At 40.1% G+C, this 27,882-nt stretch overlaps 1 protein-coding gene across 2 annotated transcripts in view; it reads right to left on the bottom strand.

Moving 5' to 3' along the window:
* FBXO16 (F-box protein 16) overlaps nt 1-27,882 on the bottom strand; it is a 77,961-nt gene that overhangs the window by 44,844 nt on the left and 5,235 nt on the right. For both annotated transcript variants that reach the window (XM_061132915.1, XM_061132914.1), the window contains 4 exons: nt 23,547-23,682; nt 16,404-16,439; nt 5,141-5,347; nt 394-558 (listed from right to left, as the gene is read on the bottom strand). In XM_061132915.1, the coding sequence (XP_060988898.1) occupies nt 394-558; nt 5,141-5,347; nt 16,404-16,439; nt 23,547-23,645 (507 nt within the window). In that variant the 5' untranslated portion in view covers nt 23,646-23,682. The remainder of the gene's footprint in view (nt 1-393; nt 559-5,140; nt 5,348-16,403; nt 16,440-23,546; nt 23,683-27,882) is intronic.

Genomic DNA, 27,882 nt, shown 5'->3' with positions numbered 1-27,882 from the left:
GATAGAAACATAAACTTCAGTTTGCCTGGTAGAATCACAGAAAATTTGAATTAGTTAAGTAAAATTTGATGACCCATAGGTAATAAATACTGCACATTATCCACAGAATCCCAGTGTCAGAATTGGGTTCTGTAGGCGTTAGAGACACAGAAATCCAGGAATCCGGAGAGAAAGAGGAGCTCCAAGTCCTAACCTGGATGGAACTGTAGTTTGTGAGTGTCAGATGACTTTCAACTAACATGGGTATCTTGAAAAGAGCTGTTAAGTTCTTAGAACAAGGGAATTTTGTAGTCATGGTATATTTCTTTTGAACCAATGGCCTTCCACAATTTAGTTCTAGAATTCCTAAGTAGCTGATATTAGTAATTCTGTTGCTTCTTTTCCCAAATTTACCTTGGGCTTGGTAACATGGAGTTCTTTCACCATTTGAATATAATGCTTCTTCCACACACCCTGCTCATAGGGAGTTGGGGAGAAATTGATGTACCAGTTAAACCGTAAACATTTTAGCATCCAGAGCTGATCCAGTTCAGTTAAGTTCTTCCAATGCCAGCTGACCTGGAAAAACAAAGTTAAAAACTATTCAGTTTATGTGTCCACTTTCTCTAGGTTGTGAGCTGTCACCCTGGTACTTAGAGAACTTTTTTTTTTTTTTCTGGAGTGGGTTGCCATGCCCTCCTCCAAGGGATCTTCCTGACCCGGGGATCGAACCCACTTCTCTGTGTTTCCTGCATTGCAGGTGGGTTCTTTACCACTGAGCCACTGGGGAAGCCCATGCATGAATCAAAGTAAACATAATTTTAACTAGATAAACCAGGCCTGGAATTCACAACTAGTTTCTTTTTGGTCCTTTTCCTCCAAATCACAGCTAAGTTACCTCCTACCTGAAGTGCTTCCTAACCAGGCAGGAGGATTTTTTTTTTTTTTTTTTTTAATTGGAGGATAATTACTTTACAACATTATGATGGTTTTGCCATACATTAGCCATAGGTATACATGCATCCCCTCCAACCTGAACATCCCTCCAGGTTCACACAGAGCACTGGCTTTGGGTACCCCTTTTTCTTTTTTTAAAAAAAAAATGTTAATTCAGACAGAATCCAAGTCAACTAATATTTATCAAGCTATTAATCATCCTCATCACAACCTGAAGGGCAGTATAATTAATATTCTCCCCTTGCAAATGCGGAAACTAAGTTTCAGATAAGACTTTGGAACTTCCTAAAGATCTCTGGAAGTCTGCATATGAAAGTTATATGGAGGCTACAGAAACTCCAGTTGGCACATGGCTTATTTTTTTCATGATATGCTTCTGTTTTCCCTCCATTCTCATGATGTAACTAAATATAAACTTTATAAAGGGAACACAATGACGAATACTATATTGGTGTGTCCTAAATAGCCTTTTAGATTCAATAGAGCACTAAGTATTTATCCTGGGGACTTCCCTGGTGGTCTGGTGGCTAAGATTCTATGTTTTCAGTGCAGGGGGCCAGGGTTTGATCCCTGGTTAGGGAACTGGATCCCACGTGCTGCAACTAACACCTGGTGCAGCCAAATAAATAAATTTAAAGAAAAAAGTATTCTGTACATTCCATTTTCATAGCATTATGGTCAATCCTACACATCCAGCAAATGGTGGCGGTGACCCTATTATGTGTTTAAAATAATTTACTCCAGGTTTTAAATAAGTCTTAGTAGAAACTAGAGTCAAGTCCATGTATAAAGTTGAGACTAGGCATTCCATGTCTCTTTTCAAGAATTGCAGAGATGACAGCTAATCTTCACATTCATTTCATCCTTGGAAAATTGGCCTCTTTTTCAAGGTTAACTCAATAATAAATAATGTTTGAGTGCCCCCAAAAGGAGCAGAACACTCTGTAATGGAACTTGCTACCTATCCATTTGTTTATTGATCTGTCTCTCTTCCTCTCTCTTTCCATCCATTGTGTATGGAGTTCCTATTACGTCCAGGATTATTTTATGGGCTGAAGATAAGACATGTATGAGAGAGGGAAGCAGAAGGGGGCATAATTTGGAGAAACAGTAGGTTCAGGATCTCATGGAGGAAAAGGCTTAGAGGATCTAATACAACACTGCAGGCAGAAATAGAGATGATAACCACTTTGTGCAACCCAGAATGAAACGACACTGCCCTCAATCCTCATATGGTTAGTCAATTCAGTCAAGATGTGGAGTTTGGGAGGGAGGGGATGGGGAGAAAATTCTTCTCAATTCTCACCCTCTTCCTCTTTTTACTTAGATCTGGTTTAGACCAGGGTAGTTAAGTTGGGGTTCCCCCCCACCACCCCACACTGGGGATAGATAAAATTTCGCTTTGTTTTTTATTTTTGCTGCTTTTTGTTTAAAACTAAATAGGAATGAGGAAAGTTGAGGGTAGGTAAGGGCTTTCAAAACTGTAAGACAACCCCCACCACATTTTTAAACAGCTCACAGCTCATCTTGGTGCAATGACTTTATTGTTTACTTTTTTAAATCTAGCTAAAGAACAAGTGCCTAACAGTCAGTTCTGGGAGTAAAATATGATGCTGAAATCTACCAATATTGACATATGGTACACAGAGATGATAAGAGTGGCTGTTTCGTATCACATATCCCTGGGATGATAACATTCTCCCTGTGAAAAACATGGAAAATTCTGAGAAACTTGAAGAAAAACAATACTCAGAACCCTGTCAATCAGAGATGACCAAACATTATCAACAAGCTGGTAGAGTTATTTTCCTTTCTGTTTTTCAGGTATATATGAAAGCAAAATTGGGAAACTGCATTGCAATTTAAAATCATGCTTTTTTCATTTTACATATAATAAGCATCTCTGTTCTTCCAAAACATGTTTTCTAATGACTGCCTAATAATTCATTATATGCCAGAATGATACTCTATTACTGGGCATTTAAAACACTGTGCTTTTTTAAAAAAACAAATGGTTTCATTTTTAGAATAAGTAACATGTGTACATCAACACTAAATTCAAAGATACCAAGGGGCGCACTGTAAAAAAAGTAAAAAAGAGTCTCTCTCATCCTTGTCATCTAGCCACTCATTTCCCTCCCTGAATGTAACCATTGTTACTTACTTCTTGTGTGCCATTCCAGAAGGTTAACAAATATGGATACATTCTTTTATTCTTTCCAAAATGGTAGGATAATTTTACACCTTTTTTTTTTGATGATATATTGCGGAGATAGTTGCAACCAGTCTGCTATTAGCAGACATTTCCATTATTTCCAACCTTTTGCTACTACAAACAATGATGCAATATTCTTTTATAGACATAAATTTTGCCTGTGTTGAAGTATACCCATCTGACAAATTCCAAGGAGTGGAACTACTGGCCAAAGGTAATCTTTTTTTTTTTTTTTTAATTAAACATTTTTTTTAAGTTTTTAGCCATGTCTCATGGCATTCAGGATCTCAGTTCCCTGACCAGGAGTCAAACTCACACCCTTGTTAGTGAAAGCACAGAGTCCTAACCACTGGATCGCCAGGGAATGTCCAGGAATCTTTATTTAAAAATTGAATACTACCAAATTGCTCTCCTTGGTGTTTGCATCACTTTATCTACCAACAACATATGAAAGTGCCTGTTTCCCCACATCCCCAACAATATAAAATAGTATCATTAAAAAAGAAACTAAAAAAAGAAAAAAAGAAACTCAATCCATCTGAGTCACAAATGATGACATGAAAACGAGGCTAAGCATTTTATCTATTTTAGAAACATCTGCTTTTCTTTCTGTGAACTATTTGTTCATTTCCTTTGCTCATTTTTCTGCTAGGCTTTGGTTTTTTTTTTTTCTTCTTAATGTAGATTTATAGTCGTCCTTTAAAAAATAAGAAAATTACTCCTTTGCTGGCAATGTTTTTTCCCGTTTATTTAAATTTTTTTTTTTGCCACGCTGCAGCAGCTTCTAGGTTTTTAGTCTCCCAACCAGGGGTGGAATCTGAGCCCTCATCAGTAAAAGCACTGAATCCTAACCACTACCAGGGAATTCCCTCCTGTTTACTGCTTGTATTTATTTACAGTTTTCTTCTCTATGGAGAAAATTTTAATTTTTATAGACACAACTTAAAATCTTGCTTTCTTTATTTATAAAGCATATATAATATAAATACAATATATATAAAATAAATAAAGCAAGATTTTAAGTTATACATTTTCTTTTGAGGCTCTGAATATTATAAATTACTCACAAAGTCTTCCTTCCCTAGATTTCCTTTAATTACATTTTTTTTTTCCCCTTTAGTCATGCCTGGTGGCTTACAGGATCTTAGTTCCCCAAACAGGTATTGAACTTCTGCCCTCAGCAGTGAAAGAGCAGAAACTTAACCACTGGACCACCAGGGAATTCCCTCCTTTGAGTAGGAAATGGTTTCCTATAATTTCATATCAATCTTTTATCCTTCTAGAATTTTTTTCCAGATACTACCCAAGTGTCCCAACACCAATTATTAAATAAGTCATCTATCTTACTGCATTCACTTTCTTAATTTTTTTTCATTTTCTTAATTTTAAAAACTAAAGTTACCATGTGAATGCCCAGTAACAGGTAATTTCTGGTCTTTCTAGACTATGAAAAGAAATCAACAAAATGACTATCAATTTTATATCTTAAAAAATATACTTGAATACACCATGGAATTACTTGTAAGAAAATAATGGTCAGATGCTTTTCCAACCTGTGAGCACATTTGTCCACTCTGAACTTCTTCAGTCTCACATGCTTTTGTATTTATCACATTAGCACCTTATTTTGCGCTTTTCTATTTATGAATGGCCTGCACTCTACACTTTAAGGTTTTACTATGGTCCTCTGCTGTGCCATATAAGACTATTCTGCTGATGAATCCATTATATACATGTGTATATATTTCCCCAACTGGCTAATACTATTTTATGGACACTTAGTGATGGCTTACTTTTTCTCCCCTTTGAGCACTAAATGCACAGCCAGACACAAAAGAGATGGGGGCTAATTCAAATTGTACAAACTAAACATATTGAACATCTTGTCAATTCTTGGTTTTGTATACGTGCATTCTTTTTTTTTCCTCAAGTTTCAGAATATTCTAGGCTGTCTTTACAATACACTGAACACTGCTTCTTTGTCTGTACCTGTGCACAGCGACAAAGGCTTCGGGGGTCCAGGAAGGAAAAGATATATAAAGATAACACCCTTGGGAGCTTGGTAGTAAAATCCAGAGCTTCTGCTGGAATTTTCTCCTGAAGCTTTCGACAGCAGAACTTTTGCTGTGACAGGGAGCAGCGTTCTAACAAGCCTGTCAGGATTCTTCTCCTCTGAGTATCCGTCCATTTGTCAAACTGGAAAAAAAAAAAGCAAAGCAAAGCAAAAATAAAAAAAAGCTCCAGGTTTAGTCTGACACCAGAGACACATTATGAAAGGGATAAAGAACTGCACAGAAAGTGAATTTAGTAACTTATTCCTAATGAATTGCATGCATTTCTTTCCATAGCAAGTACACCCCACGTTTTCCCACCTACCTCTTCTTTCTCACATTTGTGAGCGTGAGCCCAAGCAAGGCCGGTATGGACATAGACGTGCACTTGACCTCAAAACTTGGAGTTACAGAAAAATTTGGGAGCTGGTCATATTCATGAACTGAGAATATATATAGACTTGTAAAATACAGATCTTCTTTAACTTCTGATGGGGCTATATCTCAATTAATCCATCATAAGTTGAAAATATCATAAATTAAAAATGCATGTAATATACTTAACCTATCAGACATCCTAGCTTAGCCCAGTCTACCTTAATGTGCTCAGAACATGTATATGAACCTTGATGCTTGTTGCTGTTTATTTGCTCAGTCATGTCCAACTGTTTTGCGACCCTATGGACTGTTGCCCACCAGGCTCCTCTGTCCATGGGATCCTCCAGGTAAGAATACTGGAGTGGGTTGCCATGCCCTGCTGGGTCAGGAAGATCCCATGGAACAAACCTGAGTCTCCTGCATTGACAGGGGCATTCTTTATCACTGAGCCACCAGGGAAGCCCTCACAAGAACCTAGAGTTGGGCAAAATCATCTACCACAAAGCCTATTTTATAATAAAGTGTTGACTACTTCATGTAATTTATTGACTACTACATCTAGAGAAGGGAATGGCAACCCACTCCAGTGTCTTGCCTGGAGATTTCCATGGACAGGGGAGCCTGGTGGGCTGCAGTCCATGGGGTTGCACAGAGTCGGACACGACAACGCAGCCTAGCATGTACACAAGCACACTGAACGTGAAAACCAGAATGGCTGTCTGGGTACTGATGGTTTTAAGTGTATCTGGCCTGTGCTCTTGTGACCGAGTGGCTGACGGGAGCTGTGGCTCACTGGCTGCCCGGCACCATAAAAGAGGATCCTACTGCACATGGCTAGCCACCCCTCCAAAAAACCCCAAATACAAAGTTTTAAGTATGGTTTCCACTGAACGTCTATCACTTTTGCATCAGTGTAAAGCCAAGAAGTTGCTAAGCCAAAGCATCTTAAGCCAGTGACTGTCCGTACAACCTGAATAGAAGATACCTGGGCAGTCAGTCTCCCCCCACAGTTTCTGTATCAGCTCATTAGTGATTAAAACTCCAGGACCAGAAACAAACCTTTGCGTTCACAATTACAGATAAGGCAATACAAGCAAATATCTCTGAGAAGGGGGAGTATATAGGGTTAAAGTTCTGTGTGTGTGTGTGTGTGTGTGTTCTCAGCCACTCACTCTTGTCTGACTCTTTGCTGAGCCCACTAGGCTCCTCTCTCCATGGAATTTTCCAGGCAAGAATACTGGGATGGGGTGCCATTTCCTATTCCAAGGGATCTTCCTGACCCAGGGATTGAACCTGTGTCTTTTGGTTCTATCGCATTGGCAGGTGGATTCTTTACCACTAGCACCACCTGGGAGGCTCCAGTTAAAGTACTACTAATATGTAAATGATTGGAAAGGAAATATGATATGATGTGAAATAAATATGATTGGAAAGGAAAAGTTGATAGGAGGACCTGGGGGGAAAAAAAAAGAGTGCCAGAAACAGGAAGTACACGCCAAAGCAATCTGGGGCATGCCAAACAAACGCTTGGGTTACTTCACAATTTTCCCCAGTGATGACCCCAAACCAGTCCCAAGATTAGTGACTGACAGAAGATGAGAACGTGAGAGCTGGCCAAAATCAAAAGAAAGGTTCTTATGGGAACAGTTACCAGCTGAAGGAGCTGTTATCAGAGTCTAAACCTGTTTTTCTTCTTTAGTCCATCAGAGAAGAGAAAACAGGGAAGTTTGGGGCTACTTGTATTTTATATGCTATTGCATTTCACTGATAGATATTTGCTACTTATTATAAAGTAATCAGAATTTTATAATAGTTCAGTTGTAATCAGAAAATACATTGACCACCTAAAAAGGCATATAAAGTAAAAATGTATTTTTGACAGGGCTTATGACAAGTCAACTTCTTTATAATCATAGGATCTATTTTTTTTAATTAGTTGGAGTACTTCTTGATTAAAACCATTCACTGTGGGACTTCCTTGGTAGCCCAGTGGTTAAGAATCCACCAGTGCAGGGGAATGGGTTCCATCCCTGGTCTGGGATGATTCCACATGCTGCGGGGCGAGTAAGCCTGAGAGCCACAACTGCTGAGCCCACACGCCATGGCAACTGAAGCCCAAGCACCCTGCAACAAGCCACTGCAGTAGGAAGACTGCGTACTGCAAGTAGAGAGGGGTGGTCCCATGCTCACGACAAGTAGACAAATCCCCATACAGCAATAAAGACTCAGCCCACAACCCAGCTCAGCCATAAACAAAGAAATAAAAAGAATCTGCCTTCCAATGCAAGGGACTAGGGTTTGATACCTGCTCGGGGAACTAAGATCCCACATGCCACAACTAGAGAAAGTCTGTGTGCTGCAACAAAGACCCAGTGCAGCCAAAACAAAGAACATTAAATAAAACAAAAACTATTCACTGTTACAGGATCTATTCAGTGCTCATGAATCTCACTTTGGACGCTATCATTCAAGGGGGAGGGGGGACTCTAAAATGAAGAAAAAAAAAAAAAAAAACCCATCAGAAACCTTAACTTACAAAAAAATGAATAAAATGTATTCATGTATGAATGTTCCCAGATTTCTTCTTGGTCTGTTTCTGCACAGTCCCTATTTCTAACTATCATAAAATGAGACTTCTTTCCTTTGGGGATGGATTATTAGAATGAATAGATAAGTCAGACCAGAGTGGCGAGGGCCAGGGGAAGGATCAGCCCACGAGGCTGCGGTGATCTATAAAACAAAGAGCCAGTGGGGGGCATATGGAGACAGGAGAGCTGCAGGGTTTTGGCTTGGAGGGAGCTTGTGGTGGTTCAGACTGGAACTGCCTTTCCTGCAGTTACACAGTGTGAGAGAACTGGGGAATGAAGAAAGGGGATCTGGTAAGTAGTGTTATGAGTTCTGAATTGGATCCCCTGTGATTTTTCCTTGAGAGACAACATGAAAATTGGTATTCATCTTTAAAATTACTTTGGGCAGTGCTACATGCTACTCTGTAGAAACTGAGCTACATGGGGACCCAGGATGATTAGGGTTACGGAAAAAATTTTATGGGATATAATTAGCACTACAGTAAATCAGAAATAACCCCAAATGCCTCACAATAGTGAATCAGCTCAGCAACATGATAAGAGAAAATATGGCATTAAGGATGCATGGGGGCTTTGGGAATGAGGCCATTCAGAACCTCTTAATTTCTTCATTTATACATTGAAAATAATTATATCTAAATTTAGAGTTACTGGGAAGATTAAATAAATGAAAATATGTATAAAATTCCTAATAGAGTGTATGACTAACTGCAGTCATGGTAGCCAATATTATAAACAGTGGTCCCCAACCTTTTTGGCACCAGGGACCAGTTTCAAGGAAGAGAATCTTTCCATGGACTGGGGGAACAGGCAGGGAGGGATGGCTTCGGGGTGATTCAAGCACATTACATTTTGTTTTAGTTCAGTCGCTCAGTCATGCCGACTCTTTGCAACTCCATGGGCTGCAGCATGCCAGACTTCCCTGTCCTTCGCCATCTCCTGGAGCTGGCTCAAACTTATGCCCATTGAGTCAGTGATGTTTTCCCACCATCTGGTCCTCTGTTGTCCCCTTCTCCTCCTGCCTTCAATCTTTCCCAGCATCAGAGTCTTTTCTAATGAATCGGCTCTTCACATCGGGTGGCCAAAGTATGGAGTTTCAGCTTCAGCATCAATCCTTCCAATGAATATTCAGGACTGACTTCCTTTAGGATTGACTGGTTTGATCTCCTTGCAGTCCAAGGGACTCTCAAGAGTCTTCTCCAACACCACAGTTCAAAAGCATCAATTCTTCATTGCTCAGCCTTCTTTATGGTTCAACTCTCACATCCATACATGACAACTGAAAAAACCATAGCATTACATTTATTGTGCACTTTATTTCTAATGTAATGCCACTGCTGATCTGATGGGAGGTACCAACGGGTCTGTGGCCCCGAGGTTGGGGACCCCTGTTATAAAATATCATAGTGATGTTAAAAATAATAAGCATGATGGGTAAATTATTAGATATGCAAATAATTAAATTGCAAAGCATAAAGTTACCATGTTTGTACATTAACAAGGACAGGAAGCACACTTGGAAGGATTGAGGTCAGCTCAGTTATTTTCACGGATGCCCACAAGAAGAGAACAGGCTCAGATCGAAGAACAGTGATTTAGAATGAATATAAAAGAACATTAGGATTATAAAGTGCTGAAGAAATCTACAAAAGAAAACATTCAAACCTTTCCCTCTAGAGATTAAAAAGATAATTACATTGGTTTCTCATTTATTTCCCTGATTATAACAGTCAAAGATAATTTATATTTGGCTTTGATAGGTGTTCTTTGCCTCGGGGGTTTCTCCTCTCTAATTGTGTTTATTTAGGCTAATAGAAAATGAATTTGCATTCCTTGAACTTCTACCAGTTGAAGGTGGGTAGATGACTGAGAAGAATGCGTAACAGCTGGGGAAAATCCCCTTGGAATTTAAAAGGTGCTGGGAATAATCCAAAAAGTAGATAATCCATTGAAGAATTAACTGTACATGAATTTGGTAATCACCCAGTATCTTTCTCTTTTTAAAAAAAATTTCTAAATTGAAGCACTGTTATTTTACAATATTTCAGGTATATAGCATAGTGATTCAGATATATAGATACGTATACACACACACACACACATATTCTGTTTTAGATTCTTTTCCACTGTAGGATATTATAAGGTATTGAATATAGTTCCTTGTGCTATACAGTAGGTTCCTGTTTGTTTTTTTTTAATCTATTTCATATATAGTAGTATATATATCTGTCCCACATCTCTTGCTTCAGCTCTTCAAGAAAAAAGAGCCATAATATCATGGCCAAGGATCTAATGTGTGCGATGGGGGAGCAGCTAGGACCATTTTCTTATCCTGGTACCATTTATGATACCTCATTTTACAGTTAGTTCCTTTTTAATATTAATATCATATATAATTAATATATGGCATTGTGCTATATTATTTTATGCTATACTATCTTATATGGCCATCACTGGTGACTCAGTGGAAAAGAATACGCCTGCCAAGCAGAAGACAGGGGATCAATCCCTGGTTGAGGAAGATCCCTTGAAGAAGGAAATGGCAACTGGCTCCAGTATTCTTGCCTGGGAAATCACATGGACAGAGGAGCCTGGTGGGCTACAGTCCACGGGGTCACAAAAGACTCAGACACGACTGAGTGACTAAACAGCAACAATACGATCTTATATCATATCATAATTATATTTTATAGTTACTTTTAGTGCCTTTGTATAGGGCTTTCTTGACAATAGGATTGTGAAAATCCTATTTTCAGAGTAGTTGTTACAAGGATTCTTGCTGCACTTTCAAGATGTGAGGACAATTGCCAGGGCATCAGTGCCACTCATCTCACGCCAAATGGCAAGGAAAGGCAAGTTCTCAGGCAGTGAGGTCAAGATAAAGGAAGAGGCTTGTTACCTTTTGCTTACTGGTTATATTATCTTGGGTTTCCCTGGTGGCTCAGTTGGTAAACAATCTGTCTGCAATGCAGGAGACCTGGGTTTGATCTCTGGGTTGGGAAGATCCCCTGGGGAAGGAAATGGCAACCCACTCCAATATTCTTGCTTGGAAAAATCCCATGGACAGAGGAACCTGGCGGGCTACAGTTCATGGGGTGGCAAAAGAGACAAGACTGAGCACACACACATGGCTAAATATAAAATACTTTTTGGATTGTCTATCATTGAATAGGTTTCACATTACATCTTGCCCCTTACTATCCAGATTGTTTTAAAAAGTGACTTTACTTCTAACATGAGATTGAGCTTTAAAGCCAATACTTGACTCCTACAATGAAAATCCCAAGTAATGCTAAGTTTAAAAATCAGTATCCTTGGGCTTCCCTGGTGGCTCAGTGGTAAAGAATCTACTGGCCAATGCAGGTGACATGGGTTTGATCCCTGATCCAGGAAGATCCTCATGCAGCGGAGCAATTAAGCCCGTATGCCACAGCTACTGAGCCTGTGTTGATCCCACATGCCACAACTTAAATGAGAAGGCTCTAGAGCCCATGCTCTACAACAAGAGATGCCATGGCAATTAGAAGCTTGCCCACCACAACTAGAGAAAAGTCTGTGCAGAGAGGAAGACCCAGCACAGCCACAAATAAAGGAAAAATTAAAAAAACCTGTATCCTTACTTCTCTTCTTTCTTATTGAAAATGCATTCTTTATGCTATCAATCTGTTATGTTGTTCATAAAACACATAGACAAAAAAAGCCTAAAACCTAAAATGGAGAGAGAAAACTGAATAAAAATAAACTGGCAATATCTTCTTCAAACTTAATTCATGTGGCTTTCATGGAGGTATAAAGATTACCATATGATCTAGTTCAGTTCAGTTCAGTTGCTCAGTTGTGTCCGACTCTTTGCAACTCCATGAACTGCAGCACGCCAGGCCTCCCTGTCCATCACCAACTCCCGGAGTCCACCCAAACCCATGTCCATTGAGTCGGTGATGCCATCTAACCATCTCATCCTCTGTCATCCCCTTCTCCTCCTGCCCTCAATCTTTCCCAGCATCAGGGTCTTTTCCAATGAGTCAGCTCTTCACATCAGGTGGCCAAAGTATTGGAGTTTCAGCTTCAAGATCAGTCTTACCAATGAACACCCAGGACCGATCTCCTTTAGGATGGACTGACTGGATCTCCTTGCAGTCCAAGGGACTCTCAAGCGTCTTCTCCATGGAGAAGGAAATGGCAACCCACTCCAATATTCTTGCCTGGAAAAGTCCATGGACAGAGGAGCCTGGCGGGCTGAAGTCCATGAGATTACATGACTGAGCATGTGTGCACAAGGGTGAGGGAGATGGGTTGGTAGCAATAAAGTGGTAGGACTAAAAAAAAAAAAAAAAAAGTCTTCTCCAACACCATAGTTCAAAAGCATCAATTCTTCTGCACTCAGCTTTCTTCACAGTCCAACTCTCACATCCATACATGACTACTGGAAAAACCATAGCCTTGACTAGACAGACCTTTGTTGACAAAGTAATGTCTCTGCTTTTTAATATACTGTCTAGGTTGGTCATAACTTTCCTTCCAAGGAGTAAGCGTCTTTTAATTTCATGGCTGCAGTCACCATCTGCAGTGATTTTGGAGCCCAGAAAAATAAAGTCAGCCACTGTTTCCACTGTTTCCCCATCTATTTCCCATGATGATGGGACTGGATGCCATGATCTTAGTTTTCTGAATGTTGAATTCATGGAATAAGTTTGTTGTTGGGCAAAAGAGAAAAACCATCATTTATTCATTTAGAAAATATTTATTAAATGCCTGATAGCATCAACAATGTACAACAAGGAGCATGGTAAAACCATGCCTGACCCTGTAGTTTGGAACCCTGATTGGAACAGAGAGATAATTAGTGATCTTTGCAAATATCAGTGACCTTTGCAAATACATGCTTCTATTAGTTATGGTAAAAGAAGAGAATTAACAAGATCTTTTTAAAAGTTTGAAGACCTTGAATTTTATCCAGGGTGATATTAAAAATGTTTAACAACTGGCAATGCTACCAACCAATCAAAACAGACAGAGGCTGGTCAGCCATACCAATGAATTCTGCCTGAACATTAGCCCTGGTTATATTAATTTAGGGATTTCCACTCATAGTAAGTAGAATGAAAATGCAAATATAGTCATTTTAAATATGTCTCTTTTTATCTATTTGCTTTTTTTATAAGTCTCTTTTTTAAGTTGTTGGTAACAAAGTTAGTTTAAAAACAAATACAATATGAGAAAAACTTAGCTAGATTTTAAATTTGGGGTATTTTTCATTTTGCCATTTTTAGTGACTTTATTTTATAAAATTTTATTATTATTTTGAATAGGTACTACCTTCACATGATTAAAAACATTCACATGATTAAAAATTCAAAAGACACAAAAGGCTCTCCAGGTAAGAGTCTCTTCCACCTGTTAGACAGTTTTCCTGTCTGAAGGAAATCAATGTTGCCCCTTTTCTTGTAAAAGTAAAAGTGAAGTGAAGTCGCTCAGTCGTGTCCAACTCTTTGCGACCCCACGGACTATAGCCCGCCAGGCTCCTCTGTCCATGGGGTTTTCCAGGCAAGAACACAGAATGGGTTGCCATTTCCTTCTCCAGGGTATCTGTAAAGTCTTCCAGAAACACTGTGGACATGACTTTATTTTTCTTCTTTAGGTTAGTAATTATCTTTAGACTGGAGCTTGTAGACCAGCACAGAAAAGAAGCGGTGACTAAATCAGACAAACAAGAACAGTAAGATACAGTGCTTCATCTTAGTCTTAGTGGGATGGACTGAATGTTTATGTCACCCCTAATTCCTGAGTTGAAACCCTAACCCTATGGTAATGACACAGGGAGGTGGGTGGGGCCTTTGAGAGGATTAGGTCATGAGGGAGACCATTCACATATGGGATTTCGAGCCTGCATGCTCAGTCGCTCAGTTGTGTCCGGCTTTTTGTGACCCCATGGACTGTAGCCCACCAGGCTCCTCTGTTGATGGGATTTCCCAGGCAAGAATACTAGAGTGGGTTGCCACATCCTCCTCCAGGGGATCTTCCTGACCCAGAGAGCGAACCAGAGTTTCCTGATTGGCAGGTGGATTCTTTACCACTGAGCCACCAGGGAAGCCCTCATGAATGGTTTAGTGTCCTTTATTAAAGAGACTACAGAGTGACCTGTTATCCCTTTTGTCATGTGAAGACACATGGAGAGTCTGTGAGCCAGAAAGCAGGTTCCCACCAGACACTCAGTCTGCCAGCACCTTGATCTTGAACTTTCCAGCCTCTAGAACTATGAGAAATAAATTTTCTGTTGTTTATAAGCCCCCGCCCCCACCAGTGTTTTGTTATAGCACCTGGAATGGACTAAGACATACGGGAAAATGAATCTCAGTATCTCACAGGGTAGGATATTCTGTCTACTGCTATATTCTGGGGCAAAGATGCTCCCTTAAAAGGAAAGAAGGCTTTGACTGTATGCTTTAAAGATGGACTATTTCAAGTTCACTATATACACCTAGAGTTAAAGATCCAAGTATAATTTTTTAAAAGGGATCCTGATTTGTTTTTTAAATTAACAGACAATTCATATGCCACACCACCCAGCATTTTAGTATATTCACAAGACTGTAAAGCCATCACTACTAATTTCAGAATGTTTTCATTACCCCCCAAATAAATTCCATACCCATTACAGCCAGTCACTCCACCCTGCTCCCTGGCCCCCAGAAACCACTCATCTATCTTCTGTCTGTATGAATTTGTCTATTTTGAATATCTCACATAAATGGAATCATACACTAGGTGGCTTCGGTGTCTGGTTTCTTTCACTCAGCATACTATGTTCAAAGTTTATCTATGTTGCAGCATATATCAGTACTTCACTCTTTTTTCTTGTCCTTGCTTTTTAAAATTTATGGCAAAATTTATATATTACAAAATTTATCATTTTAACCATTTTTAAGTGTACAGTTCAGTGACATGAAGCACACTCACACTGTTGTGTAACATCCCCACCATCCGTCTGCAGAACTGTTTTTAAAACTCAAGCTGAAACTCTGTACCTGTTAAATAACGTCCCGATTTCTTCATAACCTCTATTTTACTTTCTTTCTCTGTGAATTTGCATGTTCTAAGAACTTCATAAAAGTGGAATCATACAATATTGGTCCTTTTGTGTCTGGTTTATTTCACGCAGCACAATGTCTTCAAAGTCCATTCATGTGAATAGCTTGAAACAGAACTGCCTTTCATTTTAAGGCTGAATACTATTCCATTGTTTTCATTTTAAGGCTGCATACTATTCCATTGTTTGGGTAGATCCCATTTTGTTTATCCATTTCTCACCAAATGGACATTTGGGTGTTTACATTTTTTATAATTATGAATAATGCCACTATGAACATTAGTGTACACGTTTTTGTATGACCATGTTTCCAGTTCTCTTGGGTGGAAGAGACTCTCAATGAGACTGTAGAGAAATCTGATGAGTAATGCACATTGGCTAGAGATGGATAGAGTAATTCCCCTCATACAAACATTTGAGTTTCGAACTTTCAAAGATGCGAATGTGTGTTCGCATGTCCAATGACATTAGCTCATGTGTCTGGCGTGCACGGTCCTGCGTGTCCATCCCCCACAAGTGGCTCTGCTTTTGTGTACTTTACAGTACTGTGTAGACTACAGTAGAACAGTTTTTTAATTTCAAGCCCAGGATGTCTGGAAGCAAGCTTACAAACAGTGGGATGCAGCCAATTGTGTTAGTTAGGTACCAAGGCTAACTTTGTTGGATTTATGATCAAATTGGACCTATGAATTCACTTTTGGAACAGAACTCATTCATACACAATAGACTTACTGTACTTTGATCATGGACAATGGTCATTGAGACTGTGTTTCCTTTGAGGAAGTGTGAAAGTATAACTTAGATTCGGATATATAGATTTATATACATTCCTTTGTTAATGTTCTTTTTCATTATGGCTTATTCCAGGATACTAGATATAGTTCCCTGTGCTATATAGTAGGACCTTGTTGCTTAGCCATTCTAAATGTAATAGTTTGCATCTACCAACCCCAAACTCCCGGTCCAGCCCGCTCCCTCCTCTCCTCCCACTTGGCAACCACAAGTCTGATCTCTACGTCTGTGAGTCTGTTTCTATTTTGAGGGTAGGTTCATTGGTGCCACAGTTCAGATTCCACACATAAGTAATATTCATATGGTGTTTGTCTTTCTCTTTCTGACTTAGAATCAAGTATACTTTAAATAGTTACCCATTTTCCAAGAAGAGCTCTTCTTTCTTCAAATACCTACAATTAAAAAAAAAAAGATGGAATGATTTCATATTTCATGGTTCAAAAATACCCATTAAAAAGACATCATTAGGACTTCCCTGGTGGTCCAGTGGTTAAGAACTGCCTGCCAATGCAGGGGACATGGGTTCAATCCCTGGTTCCAAAAGATTCCACATGCCTTGGTGCAACTAAGCACATGTGCTACAAGTACTGAAGCCTGCACGCCCCAGAGCCCCTGCTCCCCAGCAGGAGAAGCCACCATAGTGAGAAGCCAGCTCACCGCAGCTAGAGTGGCCCCTGCTTGCCAAAACTAAAGAAAGCCCGTGCACAGCAATGAAAATGCAGCACAGTCAAAAATAAAATAAATAAATTTTCAAAAAGACATCATTAAAGGATCAATCACTAAATACTGACAGTCTTTTCCATTTTATCAACTGAGTATAGAGAGACAGATTTTGTACCTCAAAGGGTAACTTTATTTACAACTTGGGCAAACTTTCTTTTTTCTTAGTTTCTCCATGTGAAACAATTCATCTTAAAGAATAAATAATTCTTTAAAGGCAAGAAATAAGAAAAGAATGGAACTATAAAGTGAAATCATTTTTGGAATTTGAAAGGTGATGACAAAACTGACAAAGGCAAAATAGGAAAATGGAGACCCTCCCTCCAAATATTTCAGCATTACTAGCATTAGAACTTGTGAAATTTATGAGTGAGCAGTTCTGTTTTTTTATTTCATGAGTTCACATATCAGTGGGTGTACATTATTTATATGTTTGCCTATGTGCGCCTCTGGGCTTACAGCTCAGTGTTTATCTGTATAGGTTTGTTGTTATATACCATTTAGGACAGAAATTATGTCTTATTCATCTTGACTTCTCCACTGCAGAGTGCTGTACATGGCATATTACAGGTACTCAAGCTTGCTGGAAGGAATGAATATGCTTGTGACAAATGAATATCCTTTGGATGTATTGCTACCATGTGAGTATATTTACATATTAGTGGAGAGGTGTTTTCCTGAGCTTCAGTCATTTGTGTATCTATCTGAATGGGTGAGGAAGGGACAACTAGAGTGAGAAGGTTTGGCAGAGGAGGGCGATCTGGAGCCAGGAAGCAAGATACAGCAGGAAACAGGTGTGAATGTCTCTCTCACACCCACACTGCACTCTCTGTCGGCTTTCAAAATTGGGCTCCATGTTTTTCCCTTCCTCTTGGCACTTTCTAAATTCTCTCGCACTGTCAGAACATTCCTATTTAAAAACCAGCTCAGGCCTATTTCTTCCCTTTTGTGGAGGAGGATGAGAGGCTGGTTTCAGGCTTCCAACAGATCTGTTTTCCTTCCTTTTTTTAGACTCAAATTCTGCTTTCAAAGGGCAGGCAAAATGGAGACTGAAATAATTGATTCAACAACAACCTCAAGGCCTGTAAAATGTCATCTTTGCTACTAACCAGGGACTATCATATATCACAGGTAGACACTTCTTATACTTTAGAGAAGAAAAAGAATACCATTTTCTCCTCCCTCCTAATTAACTGCCCCATGGGCTACTAGGACCCTCAAATAACAGTGACAGACAATCTCAGAATTTCTAGATGAAAATAGAAGAGGGGATTTCCCTGGGGGTCCAGTGGTTTAAGACTCTGTGTTTTTGCTGCAAAAAGCGAGGGTTCGATCCCTGGTTGGGCAATTAAGGTCCCACAGGCCAATGGAGTGGTGACAACAAGCAGAGAAAAAGAAAATAGAAGAGACCCTATAAAATAAAATAAAATAAAAAAACCTATACAATTTTTCAGAAGACTGAAAAATCAGGTTTCAGGGCTTTCATGGTGGTCCAGGGGTTAAAAATCTGCCTTGCCAATGCAGGACATACAGGTTCCATTCCTGGTTGGGGAAGATTGCACATGCCTTGGGACAACTAAGCCAGTGATCCACAACTATTGATCCCGCACGTCCTAGAGTCCACGTACTGCAACCAGAGAGTAGCCCCCACTCGCTGCAACTAGAGAAAGCCCTCGTGCAGCAACGAAGACTCAGTGCAGCCCAGAAAAAATAAAGAATGACAAAAAGAGAGAAAAATCAGGATTCACACAATTCCTGAACCCTTCTCTTGTGTCTAACAAAATCCTATCAAGCATCTAATTCCCCTCCTAAGTCTCAGGCACCAGCATTCTGACTCTTCTCAACTCCTCCTCCACTTGCAGCCCATGCTCCACCTGGCCTTTCTAGGATTTGCTATTGCTCGCCAGGTGATTCTGTTCATTTTCACTTCCCAGGTAGATTACAGCTACTTTCCCTTATACGATCCACAGGTTCCAGGGGAGGCTGTCAACAAAACACTTGCTGACTGAACAACAATAAGAGATTCAGATGTCATAGAATTTTAGGGCTAAAAGTAATCTTAAGATCTTTTTGTTCAACTTTTCTGTTTTAGAGAGGATAAGAAGAGGCCCAAAGGGTTACCTTTATAGATTTAAAAAAGAAATGATTGGTTCCAGACTGTATGTTCAGCTGAATAATATACTTGGTTCCTCACTAGAAAGCCATGCCGTGCAAGCATGCTTAGTCATGTCCGACTCTTGGAGACCCCATGGACTGTAGCCCGCCAGGCTCCTCTGTCCATGGGATTTCCCAGGCAGGAATACTGGAGTGGGTTGCCATTTCCTACTCTACAGGAATCTTCCTGACCCAGGGATCAAACCCATGTCTCTTGCATCTCCTGCACTGACAGGCAGATTCTTTATCACTAACACCTGGGAAACCCTGCTAGAACCATGGTCTTTCTATTCTGACCTCCAACCTTGATCTTCCCTATTCTGACCTCAAGTCCTACATTCTCAATGAACTGCTGCCCATGGTTTGACCTGACAGTGCGGGGGGGGGGGGGGGGGGGGCGGGGAGGGCGGAAAATTAGGTCCCAGGATGGCAAGCTCCTTTCAAAAGCAGGTTGGGAGGACCATCGTGGTGTCCAATGATGACAGAAGGCATCAGAAAGAAAGGGGCACTGGCTTGAAGGGGTGGGGAGAGTCAGCAAGAATGTGGCAGGGGGACTTCCCCGGTGGTCTAGTGGCTGAGACGCCAAACTCCCTATGTAGGGGGCCAGAGTTCCATCTCTGGTCAGGCAACTAGATTCTACATGCTGCAACTAAAAAGATTCCACACGCCGCATCTAGAGATCCTGCATGCTGTAATAAAGACCCAGTGCAGTCAAATAAAAAAATAAAATAAATATTTTAATAAATAAATAATAAAGTCAATCATTGATAATAAAATAAAGAGGGTGGGAGGTAGGGTCTTTAGAAGGCCAATGACCAAGTCTAAAAAGAGTCCAAGCAATCCAGTTCTTCACCAAAAGGCGATTAGAGTCAGGTAGGAAATGATAGGCGTGAGGGGCAAGAAGAGAAACAGTAGACAAACTCAGATCTGGTTCTGACTCTACCCTTGACAAGAAGTATAATTTGGAACAAATTATTTAACTGTCAAATCCTCAGGCAGACTCAGAATCTTATAGTCTCTGGTTGGGAGCAAGTTTTCATTCCAAGGATTTGCAATCAGATTTTTGATCTTAAAAAGCTGGAAGAGGGTTGGAGGGATAAATTGGGAGTTTGGGATTAACATATACAAACTGTTGTATATAAAATAAATAACCAACAAGGACCTACTTATAGTACATACACTACTCAATATTGTGTAATCACCCATAAGGGAAAGAATCTGAAAAAGAATAGATATATATGCATAACTGAATCACTTTGCTGTACACTTGAAGCTAACACAACATTGTAAATCAGCCATACTTCAATTAAAATAAAAAAAGAGCCCGGAAACAGTATCACTTCAAGTGGAAAACATTAGAGAGAATCATCTTTCCTTGCAGATTGCTGGTTTGTTTACATCACAGTTTACTCAGAGCCTGCTGTTAAGTCAAAATCCCATGGTTGTTATTTCAGTCTGTTGACACTGTGGTTGCATATTTCACCATGTGACATCATCACCATGGAGGAGTAAGACATTTTGGGGCTCCTAAATTATGACTGATGGATGCTGGTTAGGTGCTTTTTCTCAGAACACTCTTTTAACTACACGTGTACTGTACTACATGTGCAAACCATATTCAAAAAAAGAAATGTTGATCACTTTCAATTAAACTACTAGATGGAAAAAAAAAAAAACCTACACTATACAGCAAAGAAATACATACGTATAAAACATTCCTCCTCTCAAAGTTTTCACAAGGCCTGAATTATCTTGTAATCTGACGATGCTATAATTTTGGCATCTACATTTGAATTCAATCTCTCTGCTTAAAGCCTCTTGTGAAGTTAAACTCCTATGAGTTTTATTTTAGACTGAAGCAGTTTCATATGTCTCATTTTACTACAGAACAGAAAAAAGGCAAAATTAAAACAAAAACCAGGGCCTTCCCTAGTGGTACAGTGTTTAAGACTCCGCGCTTGCAATGCAGGGTGCATGGGTTCTATCCCTAGCCAGCAAACTAAAATCCCATATGCTGTGCAGTGTGGCCAAAATAAAAAAAAGAGGACCTCAAAATTACGCTGATCATTGGCAAATGCCCTGTTGTAGAAGTGTAGAAAAGCCTTTGAAGTTATCGTATGGACATGGTCTGCCCAGCTGTAAACTTGGGCATCTATTTTTAACCCCTTTCACACAGTCAGAATGTTAGACCTGGAAGGGACCTTTGAGGTCATCTGATTCAAGCCACTCAATTTCCAAAGGCAGGCAGTAAAGATCAGAGGCATAAGAGACTTGCTGAAGTCAAGCAGATTATTTAGTACAGCTGATCTGGAACCTGTGTTTTTCAATTCTCAGCATTACTGTTCTTTGCTTGCTTTTATTTCTATTTGTTTTTTAAATTGTTAAATATCATTGCACTGTATACGGTAAAAAACAAAAACTCTCCCTTCTAACAGACTTCCCTCCCACTCTTCCATGTTGTCCAGCATTTTAGGGGAAACCACTATTGATAGTTGGGCTTTTCTAGTGGCTCAACCAGTAAAGAACCTACCTGCCAATGCATGAGACATAAAGAGGCATGGGTTTAATCCCTGGGGTGGGAAGATTCCCTGGAGGAGGGCATGGCAACCCACTCTAATCTTCCTGCCTGGAAAATTCCATGGACAGAGGAGCCTGGAGGGCTACAGTCTATGGAGTTGCAAACAGTCAGACAAGACTGAGTCCATGTGCACACACTACTAACAGTTTGCTGTATACATATGCAAATTCCACGTGTGTGTCTAAGTATTGATACATTCATTCACATACATATAGGTATATACACGGGCCAAGATTTTTTTTGTATTATATTTAATTTTTATTGAATTATAATTGACATATAATATTAGTTCCAAGTTACAACACAGTGATCTGATAGTTTTTTAAATTTTATTTTTTAGTGAAGGATTTTGCTTTACAGAATTTTGTTGTTTTCTGTCAAATCTCAACATGAATCAGCCACAGGGATATATATGTTACCTCCCTTCTGAACCTCCCTCCCATCTCCCTCCCCATCCCACCCCTCTAGGTTGATACAGAGCCCCTGTTTGAGTTTCCTGAGCCAGACAGCAAATTCCCATTGCTTATCTATTTTACATATGGTAGGCTAAGATTTTTGAAAATACTTTTACTCCAAACTAGAACCTAACTAAACCAAAATAAAAATGAGGGAGGGAATAAAATGGGAGTTCTGAACAACAAAATGAATATCATTTCTAATAGAAATTGTTATTTCTCTTATCATTGCTCATATGAAATTTTTAAACATTTTTATTTATTTGACTGCACTGGGTCTTAGTTGTGCCATGTGGGTTCTTTAGTTGCAGCATGCTAACTCTTGCAGCATGTGGGATCTAGGTTCCTGAACACAGATGGAACCCAGGCCCCCTGCATTGGGAGCACAGACTGAGCCACTGGACCACCAGGGAATTCCCTAGAAATTCTCATAAAATTTGACAAAAGCTATTCAGGTTTCCCAGGTGGCACCAGTGTTAAAGAACTCACCTACTGGGACTTCCTGGTGGTCCAGGGGCTAAGACTCCATGCTTCCAATGCAGGGGGCCTGGGTTTGATTTCTGGTCTGGGAACTAGATCCCACATGCTGCAACTAAGAGTTCACATGCTTCAACAAAAATTGAGGCCAAATAAATTAAAAAAGAAAACTCACCTGCTAATGCAGGTTATATAAAGGACACTGGGTTCTATCTGTGGGTCATGAAGATCCCTTAGAGGAGGTCATGGCAACCTACTCCAGTATTCTTGCCTGGAGAATCCCATGGACAGAGGAGCCTGGCCGGCTATAGTCCATGGGATCTTCAAGAGTCGGACATGACTCAGTGACTAACACACATGAAGGGTCCTCAGTGCTATGCATGGGGGGTAGGGTGGAATTTATTCTTTGGAGCAGTCTGTTATCGGTTTTGCTTCATAGGATTAGTTTGGTATTTTAGAAAGATCATTCTGGGACCAGAATAGAGGATGGATTAGAGACAGTGAAACCAGCTGAGGGGTTATTGCAATGTGCCAGGCGAAGAGGGGGGAGTGTGTGAACTGAGAACGTGGAGCTGGATGTGCACAAGTCAAAGGAGAAGAGGGGTCTGGATGAAGAGACCCAGGAGGAAGACTCAGAACCTGAACACCAGTTGGATACGGAGGTGAACGGGAGCTGGTAGACACTCCTCCTGGCCTTCTCATCTCCTAAATCTTTTAAAAAATATTTATTTATTTGGCTGCCCTGGGTCTTAGTTACAGCACACAAGGTCTTTAGTTGCAGTATGTGGGACTGAATTCCCTGGCCAGTGATTGAACCTGGAAGCAGAGAGTCTTAGCCACTGGACCACCAGGGAAGTCCCTAAGATCTTTCTTTCTAAGCAGGAACGCTGTATCTCTTGCCAGCTCTGGCCATGTGACTGGGACCCAATTAAAGTTTTCTTTCTTTTTGTTCTAAATTTATTTCAATTAAAATTTTTGAAGAAATCCTTCATTTTTTTTTAATCCACTACACAATCCTAAGCAATTCCTGTTCATGTTTTGATTACCAAAATTTTAATGCTTTTTTGTTCCTTTAAAGCATGATTTCAACTAATAAAATAGTTCTTATTACTCACCCGGTCATTCAAAAGCTGATGGTTTAGGGGTGTCCAGGTACTCATCTTTGTCTGCATTTTGGGACCATCTGTGTTTTTTGGGGGTGCAAATGCCATCATGAAATAAGTGGATATTCTTCTGTAAGAAAAACCATACCTGCAGAAGAAATGAATCACACAATCTTCAGAATACTAAAAATACTAATACCATATAATCTTTTTTATTACACTGGGACAGGGACTAGGGGGAGAGTAACATTTACTGGGAGCATTTTATATGTCAGGCACTTAACAGGTTTGCTCAATTAAAACCCATAACAATATGGTAAGGTGGTGGGTTTTGGCTTATTTTACAGATGAAGAAAATGAGGCTCACTAAAGTTACATGCTTTGCCCAGAGTTATACAGACAGTAGGTGGTGAAACAGGGAATCAGACACAGGTCTGTTTATCTCTGTTTGATTTTCATTGGACCAAGGGGGAAAAATCAGAATCACTCTTAGCTAAGAATATATCATATTGGTCAGAAAGAAGTATTTATAAAATCACACTGCAATCTGAACTACTACATCTTTGTCCCTTGTGACCCCCTTCTTCCTCTCTTAACTTTCTGACATCTAGTTAACAAGGGCTCTAGCTTGCTACCATATTTAAGAAATAGAATGGTACAATGGATAAGGCCAGGGATTTACATTATGGACAGATTTGGGTTTATTGGGGAAAATACACTGGTTTTAGATGCACAGTACTGTATATGTCTGCCTTCATTTTTGTGGCCTCATGGCATGTGGGATCTTAGTTCCCCAACCAGAGATGGAACTCACATCCTTTGTATTGGAAACGTTGAGTCTTAACCATGACTGTTGTTGTTCAGTCACTAAGTTGTGTCCAACTCTTTGCAACTCCATGGACTGAAGTATACCAGGCTTCCCCTGTCCTTCACTATCTCCCAGAGTTTGCTCAAACTCATGTCCATTCAGTTGGTGATGCCATCCAACCATCTCATCCTCTGTTGCCTCCCTTCTCCTCTTGCCCTCAATCTTTCCTAGCATCAGAGTCTTTTTCAAGGAGTCAGCTCTTCGCACATCAGGTGGCCAAAGTATTGGAGTTTCAGCTGCAGCATCAGTCCTTCCAATGAATATTCAGGGTTGATTTCCTTTAGGATTGACTCATTTGATCTCCTTGCTGTCCAAGGGAGTCTCAAAGGTCTTCTCCAGTACCACAATTAAAAAGCATCAATTCTTCAACACTCAACCTTCTTTATGATCCAATTCTAACCATTGGACAGCCAGGGAAGTCCCTATGTCTGCCTTCATTGGATTAAAGCACTCTAATTTCCATGAGGAATTACTTTTCCCTTGTGTTTAGGGTCTGCTGGGTTGGTTAATCAAAGTGGCCTCCCCTTGCCCAGTTATGAGACTAAGCTAGGCCAGGTAACTGATGCTGGCTTATCCTTGCTTTACAGCCAAGGTGATCATTCAAAGTACCATAGATGCTCTGAGTAGACTGTTAAGCTGTTCTTGTAGGGGCTTCCTAGGTGGCACTAGTGGTAAAGAACCCGCCTGCCAATGCTGGAGACATAAGAGATGCAGGTTTGATCCCTGAGTCAGGAAGATCCCCTGGAGGAGGCCATGGCAGCCCACTCCAGTGTTCTTGCCTGGAGAATCCCTTGGACAGAGGACCCTGGTGGGCTATCATCCACAGGGTCACAAAGAATCAGACGCAACTGAAGCAACTTAGCATGCACACGTCCTTTCTTATCCATTTTGTGAGCGACCTGATAGCCCTGCAGTAAATTTCACCTACATTAGCTAGAAGACCCTTCTTGTAGGGGCTTCCCTGGTGGCTCAGACGGTAAGGAATCTGCCTGCAATGCAGGAGATCTGGATTCAATCCCCGCGTTGGGAAGATTCCCTGGAGGAGGGCATGGCAACCCACTCCAGTATTCTTGCCTGGAGAATCCCCATGGACAGAGAAGCCTGGCGGACTACAAAGAGTCTGACACAACTGAGTGACTAAGCACACAGCATGCACACATTAGCTAGAATCTATTTCTATTGTCTGCAGCCAAAACTTTTTATATTACACAGTTTGGATCCTGGCTCTAAAATTTATTAGCTTTGTAACTTTTTGCAGGTAGTCACTGCAAAAGTTGTGTCCGACTCTGCAACCCCATGGACTGCACCACGCCAGGCTTCCCTGTCCTTTACCATCTCCCGGAGGTTACTCAAACTCATGTCCATTGAGTCAGTGATGCCATCCAACCATCTCATCCTCTGCCATCCCTTTCTCCTCCTGCCTTCAGTCTTTCCCAGCATCTGCGTCAGCTCTTCGCATCAAGTGGCCAAAGTTTTGGAGCTTCAGCTTCAGCATCAGTCCTTCCAATGAATATTCAGGACTGATTTCCTTTAGGATTGACTTAGACAGGTACACACTGCTATATTTAAAATGGATAACCAACAAGGACCCACGATATAGCATAGGGAACTGTGCTCAATGGCAGCCTGGCTGGGAGGGGAGTCTGGGGGAGAATGGATACATGTATATATATGGGTGAGACCCTTCATTGTTCATGTGAAACTACCACAACACTGTTAATTGGTTATACTTCAATACAAAATAAAAAGTTTAAAAAAATAAAATAAATAGCATCACCACCAACTTTCTTAGAACTTCCTGTTATTTACAGAGTTCTTCAAAGCCTGTCCTTGAAGGGGGCACAACAGAATATTTTAAGGTAAAAAATATTTAAAGCAGATTGACGGCATTTTCAGTATATATCCTCAGTGTTTCTGTTTGTGCCTTCTTCCTCTCTGAAGGTATGCTTCATATCCAAGGCAGTGGTGCTGAATTGGGGACTGCACAGGATTTGTCTGCCTGACCCAGGGCTCCAAAAATTATGGCAGCAAATATAAGACAACTTTTAAAACATATTTGTTTTTATTTATCTGGCTGAGCCAGGTTAGAGCATGTGGGATCTAATTCCCTGACCAGGGATAGAACCCAGGTCCCCTGGACCACCAGAGAATTCACTTGGACAATTTTTTGATCCCACATGCCACAACTAAGACCTGGCACACCCAAATAAATAAATAAGAATAAATATTTTTTAAATTAAAAAACCATTAGTTTTTGACTTACAGAGGATTCCCCCAAATGCTAGATCTGAAATTTTGTGACTCTCACTTGACATGTAATATTCCCTCTCAGGTTTAAATCAACTGAAGATAAAGCGAATGTTTTAAAACCTCAAGGTTTTATTTTTTTATTTTTATTTTTTTTTAACCTCAGGGTTTTAAACCATAGATAATATCTTCCTGCAGTTGCCTGCTGATACCACTCCACTGGAATAAGGGGGAATTAAGGAGGTTCAGATGAGCCCTCACATTCTTAGCTCCTAACAGCTAAGTTGCAAAGGTGTAAGAAATTATTTCATTCCAGTATTATTAATTGGCTGCTATAAAAATACACATAAGCAGGCAAATATACAAAGCACGGTCACTGAGTCTAGATCTGCTCAGTTAAAAATCACTTATTTCCCTTTTTATTGCTATTTATTCATGTTTGATCTTTATTCTATTTAAACTGATTGAAGTTTTGTGTTTTTGTTTTTTTTATTTATCTGTTTAGGCCAAGCCACTAGGCTTGCAGAATCTTAGCCCCCAACCAGGGACTGACCCTGGTCCTCGGCAATGAAAGTACAGAGTCCTAACCACTGGACCGCCAGGGAATTCCTTAAACCAATTGTTTTCAATCTTTTATTTTTTTTTTTTTTAGGGCCATAAAACTCTTTGAGGATATGATGAAAACTATCAATCTTCTCCCTAGAAAAATGCATATTAACATTACATTTTGCTTATACCAGGTTAAAAACTTCTGTTGTAAGCTGAGAAACTCTCTTTTCCCAGTTTGAGTAGAAAACAATCTGACTGACTCTAAGCACGATTTCTGTTTAGGACAAAGTAGCTTTTCCAGGGCCTCCCCAAGGTTTCGCTTTTTTTTTTTTTCTTCCTGGTTCTTCAGAGCTAGAAATTATTTGAATTAGGTTTTTTTCAAATCAACTTGAATAAAGTTTGGTTTTCAGGAGATGGGCCTGTCTGAGAAAAAGAGCCCTCTTGGTAATAGTCTTACTGAAGCAGGCAAATGGAGGTATCCTGCCCTGGTTTTTGTCATTATCCTTTTACAGTTTTTTCCTCCATCCATTTTAGAAGACGGGCAGTGTGCATATCTGCATGCCCACACTGGTTCACAGTACAGACCAGACACTTTCATATAACATACAAAAAAATAACAAGACAAAGCAAGTTGCCTTCCCTCCTTCTACATACAAAGCTTGCTGTTGTTTTTTCATTACCTCT

The sequence above is a fragment of the Dama dama genome, chromosome 29 (assembly GCF_033118175.1).
Source record: "Dama dama isolate Ldn47 chromosome 29, ASM3311817v1, whole genome shotgun sequence".
Classification (NCBI taxonomy): Eukaryota; Metazoa; Chordata; class Mammalia; order Artiodactyla; family Cervidae; genus Dama; species Dama dama.
The sequence above is the reverse complement of the archived record's forward strand: the minus strand, read 5'-3'. Positions and strand labels throughout refer to the sequence as shown.